Raw genomic sequence first — 8,621 nt, 5'->3', positions numbered from 1 at the left:
TCCACTTCCTTCCTGTGGTAACACTCGCTCAAATAACGTCTCGGATTCAATAACCCTGACCCTGTGAATATATTCTTTACTTGGTTCCCTCTCTTTTCTGCCTTATTTTTATGAGAGTTTTTTTGTTTGTGTGTGTATGTTTGTATTACTTAGAGGTGTCGTGGAATACGATGCAGAAGGCTTCACAAAACTCACTCTGCTGCTGATGTGGAAAGATTTTTGTTTTCTTGTACACAGTGAGTATACTTTCGCTATTAGCATGTCAGCGTGCATTTGGAAATGGCCTAACCCATGTGTAATAATGAGCATGAGAACCTTTGGTGTCCCGGCTTAGGCTTCTTTCACTTCAGTGTATCTACTGCATGGTTTTAAAGAGAAAGCATCTCTAGACCAGTGGTTCTCAGCCAGGTGTAAGTTTCCCCTCAGGATGTCTGGCCATGTCTGGAGACATTTTGATGGTCATGGTTTGGGGGCGGGGGAGCAGGGGAGGTTGTTGTTGTTGCTATTGGCATTCAGAGGCTAGAGGTCCGGCATGTTGCTAGATGTCCTGCAATGCACAGGACAGCCCCCCAACAACACCAAAATCATTGCGTGCAAAATGTCAGTAGTGCTGAAATTAAGAAACCTACCCAAGATAGATTTCTGTTTTAAATCATCTTTTGAGTAGCAGCTCTCAAAACTTTCAGGATTACTCAAAACATACTTGCTTTGATCATTTGGTGATCACCCTTATTAAGTGAAAAGTGTACAACTTTGGTAATATATAATGTATATCTTAAGGTGAGACAATGTTTTCATGTATTCCCAACATTCCTTTTCCATTTTATTCCACAGAGTACATGTATTTAAATGTTTGTTGTGTTACATTCATCAGTCAGTTAGTAAACTCGGGTCTAGCTTTCTCTTGATGGATAATTTAGAATCTCTTTTGTTAATTTCTTTGTTACTTAAGAGCCTGTGACCCGTGGTGCCAGGTTCAAGTTGCAAGTTAACCAAGACCTTTATTCTTTAGTAATTTGGTATGCAAAATGCCCAGACTTCAAGATAAAGGCAAAAAGTTCCAGCTCTCCCAAGTTGAGTTACAGAAAAGCAGTGGGTTTGGGTTGACTGACTCAGTAGCTAGAACCACCCTAAACCTCAATAAACTTTCAGGAAGCGAAGCTTTGGCCTATTTAGCCAAGCCATCAGATAGTGTAAAGATACTGACTTGAGATTTTTCTTCCCCAGCAGACTGAGCTTCTTGGCTGTGATTTGCTTAGGCTAAAATAGGTCTTAGTTTATCTCACCTGATTTCACACCAACAGATAGAGAAGAAAACGTCGATAGTGGCAGCGGGAAGAAAGCCTCTGATTAAAACCTTACCATAACCCACACAGAAATAAGAGTTGGCTCTCCTCGTAAAGAGTTGATTCGCCCTGCCTTTTGGTGTTTCCCAAGGGTAACCACCTTGTCATGCAGGGCTTTGTACTGACCTCCGTCCTCTAGAGCTGGTGTACCTTGGGACGGTCTTTCCAGATGCATCTGAAAAATGGCAGCATAGCTTTTGTATTAATAATGCGCACAGATAAACAGAGAGCTGGAGAGGTAACGATTTTAATCTTGGGTGTGCCTCCAACTAATTACATGACCTTGTTCAAATCGCTAGGACAAGCTTCCCTCTACTTTAGCTTCCTTACGTTGGGGATGTGCTTGTTACACCCTGTGGAGACGCCGCACATGAAGCTTAACCTACAGTACAGGACCAGGTGAAAGGAAGCCTCATGGTCAAGGCCTCATGGCAGTCTCCTCTTTGCTCACCATCTTCTGTGGCCCTACTGGTCCTTCCAGCCACCACTTTTGATTCTGACTGTGTCTGTGCAGCTGCTTTGGTTTTCTGTTCTGAGTCAAAATTCCTTTATGAGCTCTCACTTTCTATCTGCCACATCCACTTCACCCCACCATCTGATCCCAGAGATTCTGTTTCTAGTTTGTTAACCTGCCCCCAGCCCCTGATTGCATGTTGGTTTGTCACTCATGACCCTGGACAGTTGTCTGGGTGACTAGTCTGCTGTGATTCCCCTAGTCCAGCTCAGCAAGAGGTGTCTGCACCCTGTCTCAAATGCTGGTGCAACCATCAGAGGCCTCCCAGAGTGGCTGTGGGAGAAGGACACAGAGGGAAGGCCACACAAAGGGACGCTTGTGAACACTCAATTAGATAAAAGCCTCAGCCAGTTTCTTTATGCCAAAGTGGCATGAAATCTCAACTCTTTACTGAAACTTAATTTGGTTCCTAGCTATGGTTCTACTTTCAAAAAACTTGAGTCATATTATTTCCAGATATAAGAGGAAAAAGTTATCCTCGGCCTTGCTCATTCTGACCTGTGTTTTTACAGGTCATGCAGCTCAGTGGTGATTAGCAAGATGGGATGAAAGAGCATTCACCTCTCGGCTCCTGCCAGCTCTCTTATCAGGGCTCCCAGTGTTATAACAATTCTGGTTCCTTTGGAAGGTCTGTTCCCCAAAGAGGACTCTCTCCATGGTACCACGTGACCAGTGTTTCTTACAGCTCCTTGTCCACTTTCCTCTCTTAGCTTTTCCAAGTCACACATGCAAAATCCAGTCCCAAAGTCATGTTTTCACTTGGTATTGATCACCGTCTTCAGAAACATAGCACTCCAAGGCACTCATTAGAACAGCGCCAGGGACCTTGGGATTCGTTTAATCTACTTTTACCAGAGTGTTTCCTCAGGCTATGATTCCTTTCCTCCCAGGCTGTTCACTTCTTGTCTCTTAGCGTCACTGCCCACGTTGGGCTCTTGTGGCTGGTAACACCTCATATGTGAATCAGGGGAACTGGGTACTGTTTCCTGCTCCATCATTGTTAACTCACAGCCTGTCTTTACATAAATGATTTCTACCTGTTTGCTTCTTTCGTAAATCTAAATTGCAGAACTTGCTACATCAGAGCGAAGCTTGGTTCGATGATGTATTTTATTCAGTCATGCAGTTAAGCCTCTGACACCTACCTTCCTTTGGAAGCATCTGCTTGCTTGGTTACAACGCCCAAGGGACTAGGTGTTCCCTTTTTTTCCCCATAAAGACTGGGAGGTGAATATGGAGTGGCGGAGACTTAATGATACAACATTACAGTGAATTACTGAGACCTCAAGAACGTGGAGAAGGAAGAAGGAGGTGCCTAGAGATGGAGCCAGTCTTCTGTGGCTGGCGCACTACTCCATGAGATTGGAGACCCGGCAGGACCCCAAGTAACATCCCCGCTCCCCACCCTCTCTGTTCTGCCCCTGCCCGGAAAGAGACCTCTCAGAAGGGGGCAGGTGCTGGCAATAATTCAGAGCATTCAGGATGCTGGAGGAAAGAGGCACCCCTCCTGTCTGGAGACAGATGGCTCTGACCTCAGACTGTCAGAGCGTGCGGATGCCAGAATGCCTTAGGGGAAAATGTTGTACATATTCTGGGATCTCTCAGGAGACACTGCAACTTCCTGGCATCCTGGTGGTTCCAGCAGTGGGGACTGTGGCCATGGCTGTGGCCATGGAAGCTTTTTCATCTTGATTTCTTCTTTCTTTCTCTCCTTCCCCCCATTATCAGTGTATTGTAAGACTTGGAGCCACAGCAGGATCGGGGACTTGCTGCCATCCAGAAACTTTTCAGGCAGGTTTCCTGACCATCATCTAAGAATTATTTGTAGTAGATATGTAGTAATTCTGTGTTTGCCAGGCTGTTTTTACCTCTGGAAGTAGATATTTTCTATAAGCCAGCAGCTTTTCAGAATGTTAGGTGACAAGACAACCAAATAGCAAAGCACAGAAACCAGAACACAAGCAACCGCTGGGCAAAGCATGGGCTCTTTTCATGGGTCCCTGTCAGATGCACTATACAGGAGGCAGCTGCCTAAGGTAGCAGGTTGCTGCTTAGAAGCAGGAGGTGTCGAGATCTGTGACTTCCAAGGCTAGTGAGAGAGTCTATGACTGTATGAGAAGATGCCTTCCCATTACCTGTAAATTCTTGGTAAATGCCCCTTCGAGTCATCCAATCTGGATCACAGGCCATGTTTCCCTGGTAAAATACCTACTAGACTAAATCTGACCATTTTGGCTGTTCCATTTTGTTTTTTTCTCTGCTCTGCCCCTAACCTGATTAACAGAGTTCTGAGTTTACTGAGAACCTACTATGTGCTCAGTGCTATGTCCCAGGGGATATAAGTAAATAACTCGGACTTGACCTTGAGACACTGAGACTGGCACAAGGGTTGGAAGCCTGTAGTCTATGCGCTAAATCCCACTCTCAGCCTGCTTTTTTAATATGGCCCTCGAGCTAAGGTGGTTTTTACGTTTTTAAAAGGTTATAAAGAATAGGCAACAGCTAAGTAACAGAGTAGAAAAAAGATGAAAGAAGGGTACAAACCTTCTCATTTACTGAGACTTCTAAGAAGTCTCATGCATTGCTTCCAGTTACATCCCCTTGTTCCAGAACTTAGTTCACACGGCCTCAGCGTGTGAGCGAGGGCAGACTGGAAAGTGTAGTTCTTTAGCTGGGGCAGTAAACACCCAACTAAAAATCGAACTTCTTTGAGTGAGAAAGAGAGAATGACTATTTAATAGGCAACTACTAATCTCTTTCAAACCAAGGCAAGGAGTTTGGATCTTATCCAGGTTAAGGTCCCATCAGGAAACAAATGACACATCACACAGGTAACTAGGGAGAACTCAGTGGAAGGACTGTGTTCCAAGGTGTGGACAGGTTTAAAGAAAACCGAAAGGGATGGTTAGCAGCAAGGAGCATTACCTTTGCTAGGTCTGCACGGGCAAGAGGAGAGCACGCTTACCAGAAGCTGGAAAGAGCTACAGCTGTAGCTGTAGGAGAGTGTTTCCTGGCAGGCACTAGAGGAATGTAGCTACTGCTAGCCTGCCCCTGTGCAGGAAGGGCATGTCTCCTTTCAGTTCTGTTGGTTTTGTTGTTAGGTGCATATACATTTATGATTGTTACATCTTCCTGATGTTTTGACCTTTTCATCATTATGGAATGTTCCTCTTCGTCTCCAGTGATATTACTTCTCTTAAAGTCCATTTCATCTGGTGTTAATATACCCATCCCAGTTCTCTTATGTTTATTGTTTTTTGGTATATCATTTTCCATTCCGCTGCTTTCATACTTTGTTTTGGGTTTTTTTTGTTGTTGTTGTTGTTGTTGGGTTTTTTTGTTTGTTTTGGGTCTTTAAAAAGTGTGTCTCTTATAGAGAGCACATGGTTGGGTTTTGCTTTTATTTATTTATTTTTTGGGGGGGTTTGCTTTGCTTTTATAGTCATTGTAATAATATGTTTTATGAGATAGTTTAATCCATTGACATTTAATATAATTGGTATAATTGGATTTGGGTCTGCCATTTTGATATGTTTTCTGTTTGTCTCATTCCATTTTTGTTCCTCTTTTACTGCCTTTTGTGTCAAATATGTTTTTAATGTACTATTTTAATTCCTCTATTGATATTTTTAGCTACTTTTTGTTACTATCTTAGTGGTTTGTTCTAGAAATTGCAGTATGCATCTTTAACATAATCTACTTCAGATTAATAGTGACTTCTGGTAAAATATAACAACTTTTCTTTCCCCTTCTTTGTGCCATTATTGTCATATGTTACTTGTACATATGTTAATACATTTGCTATTATTGCTATAAACCATCTTATATTTTCTAAATAAATTAAGAGAAAAATATTCTCTTTGTATTTTGCTCTGTCCATTATTTCCAGTGTGTCTTTACAGATCTTTGGTTGCTCTATTCCTCCATTGCATAGTTGTTATAGTGGATGCAGAGGGATGTGGCAGGGTTGGTTTGATCTAGTGGATGATGAGTTTCTTACTCTGATTTTTTTCTTCATTTTAAGTAATTAAAATTCACAAAGATTTCTTAATAGTCTTTTAGTATTTGTCTTTATCTTTTCTTCCTTTCACTCATTTATTCATTCATTCATTCATTCATTCATTCGTTTTAAGCTTTCATTAAGTCCAGAAAACAGTGACAGTAATACCTTGGTTTGCGAGCATAATTCGTTCTGGAAACAAACTACTCATATCACAAGACATCGCATGTTTATCAAGTTAGAATGTATTAGAAATGTTTGCTTGTCTTGCAGAACACTCACAAACCAAGTTACTCACAATCCAAGGTTTTACTGTATTTTATTTTTCATGAGAGCTCAGTTTCTGGTAAGACTTTATTTTTCTAAGCTAGAGGAAATTGACAACTGCAGACTAATTCTGCTAGTCATTTAAATAATTCTTTCCTCATAGGCCTGTAATCAAGGCCAATTAAGTTAGAAATCGGGACAGCTTTTGAAATTTAAAGTAAAAATCAGAAGCTTCTTTCTGCTTATTGCTGCAAGTGCCCCTTCCAAGCTCTGATTTCTGTCAGGCTGTATGATTACTAGTATAAGCACGGATATTGTTGGCCTCGATGTAGTGCTGTCATTTACCACTCAAAGGCAAAGCTGTCGTATTAATAGTAGCAGCCGCTCGGTTCCTGAGCAGAGCAGTGTGGACTCATCTCCTGGCCACTGTAAAGATGCCTCATAAGATATTTAGCAGCAACAAACAAGATGGCTCCTCAGTAATTCAGTTAAACCAAAACAGTGACGTTTCCCAATACTTGCTTACTTTTGGGATACAAATCACATTTTTACATAAATAGATTTGAAGCAGAAGTCAGAATTGGTAAAGTGAATTAAAATTAGGAACCATAATGTTATGTATTAGAATTCCTTTCAAACCAAGTCTATAAAAAATGTAATATTATTAGAATTAATATGTTTACCTCAGGTCAGGCACATATAAAGATCAGTAGTTTAATTTTATTATTTCTAGTAGTAATAATAGCTCTCAAAGCAGCAGGAACTAAAATTGATTATGAACAAAAAGTGAAACCAATCAGTTCTCTCTATTGTTCAAAATAAAAGACTATGGAAAAAAATTAAATCTACATTCTAAATGCCTTTTTGCTTTGATTATGGGAACTATTGAGTCCTTTAGCTACTTTAAACATCTTGGTTAATTTTTATCCTGGACTTCCTTGGAAGTGGTTAGCTCTGCTAGGCAAAGTGGTGTTCATCCTTTGATCACACACACAAACAAGCACACCCTTCTCACAGTTCACAGCTCAGATAGCGCCAGCCCTTCAGCAACCACTGACACTGTTTGGGTTCCCATTGAGACTTGGGTTTTGTCTTTGCAGCCTACATCCAGAAAGTCTGTTTTGATCATTTCTGACACTGATTTGAGAATTTATTTCATTAATCTTCGTTGAGAATATTCTCTTCATTCTAACACCTTGGATTTACATGACATCTTTTTAATGACCTTCCAGGGCTTCTTATAAGGAAGGAGCTTGTAAATCAGATGCACATTACCATCTGATGATTCCCCCCCCCCTTACTTTTGTATGATTTTTTTCAGCTGTAATTACTGGATTAAAATAATTGCTAAAGTGAGTTTATCTGATCACAGAAAGGTTATGAAAACTCATGATCCTAACTTAAAAGCTTTTGCAGCTGCTTTGAAATTAATAAATTGTAACCCAAGAAGGCATCTAATTCAATGAAAGAAAGTAACTTTATAGTATTGATCTAGTTCAGTATAACCTTTTCTTAGAATTAATCTTGAAGTATTATTGACATTGGTGAAACAGGCATTATTTTGGTGTAAAACTTTTGCTATTGTTGAAGATAATAATTAAAGAGTAGTAACAGCTGACAGGTACTGAGTGCATACCATGCTCCAGACATTGCTCTCAGTACTTTGCATATATTTGTTTTTTAATCCTCCAAACATCCTTCTTAAGGTAATTCCTAAGAGTGCCCCCATTTAACAAACTACAAAACTGGGGCTCTGAAAATGAGTATATTCACTGTGCAGAGTGAGGATTTCAGCCCAGAAACTGATTCCAGAGCCCACGTGCTGAACTGCATTACTGTGTTGCTTCAGATTATGCTGGGCAAAATCCCCGAGTATGTGATCCCTGTTGAAAGTCTTGGTAGCTTCACAGAGAACCTGTAAGCTCCAGCAGCAAATGTAGAGGGTCATTGTCCAGCTGTGTGCTTGGAGATACACATAGACTGTCTCATCTCTCAGGAACATGAGTGGACAGCTCACCAAAGACATTACTGATCCGAAGGCAGTGAGGCACAAAGCTGGTGTCACTCCTCAGCAGTGGTGACAGGTTGTCCCGCTCTAATCCCTTACCCAGTGGCACAAATATACTGTCTCAAATAGGGTTTCACTCTGTGGCCATAGAAAGAGCAAAACTAAGTGGCTTTATTTAAAGAATTAGCCAGCTACTAATTATCAGAAACTAGATTTAACCTGTTTAGAAATAGTGAATGTGGTCAATTATAATAGGTCATTATACAAAGTGCGTGCAAACCTACAAAGTCAAATACTACATGAGCCAAATAGGCGATGTAGACGTATGTGGGAGTAGCCCAGGTTCTCAGACAAGAGACAGTGGTAGGAACTGTGGCAAACTGCATACTCCTTCACAAGGTTTTGATTTAAAAAAAATAAAAGTACAATCCAAACATCTGTGTGGTCTAGAACTATCCTGATGGCCTATAAATCTTAAAAAAAAAA

At 40.9% G+C, this 8,621-nt stretch overlaps 1 protein-coding gene across 3 annotated transcripts in view; it reads left to right on the top strand.

Moving 5' to 3' along the window:
- Positions 1-8,621, top strand: part of BABAM2 (BRISC and BRCA1 A complex member 2) — a 374,448-nt gene that overhangs the window by 300,377 nt on the left and 65,450 nt on the right. For all 3 annotated transcript variants that reach the window (XR_002125902.1, XR_002125953.1, XM_019658721.1), the window contains exon 10: positions 154-236. Coding sequence is in view for 1 of the 3 variants with exons in the window: in XM_019658721.1 (XP_019514266.1) it covers positions 154-236 (83 nt within the window). In the remaining 2 variants the exon portion in view is untranslated. The remainder of the gene's footprint in view (positions 1-153; positions 237-8,621) is intronic.

This window comes from Hipposideros armiger, unplaced genomic scaffold (assembly GCF_001890085.2).
Source record: "Hipposideros armiger isolate ML-2016 unplaced genomic scaffold, ASM189008v1 scaffold_0, whole genome shotgun sequence".
Lineage (NCBI taxonomy): Eukaryota > Metazoa > Chordata > Mammalia > Chiroptera > Hipposideridae > Hipposideros > Hipposideros armiger.
Note: the sequence above shows the minus strand (reverse complement) of the source record. Positions and strands in the feature narration are given on the sequence as shown.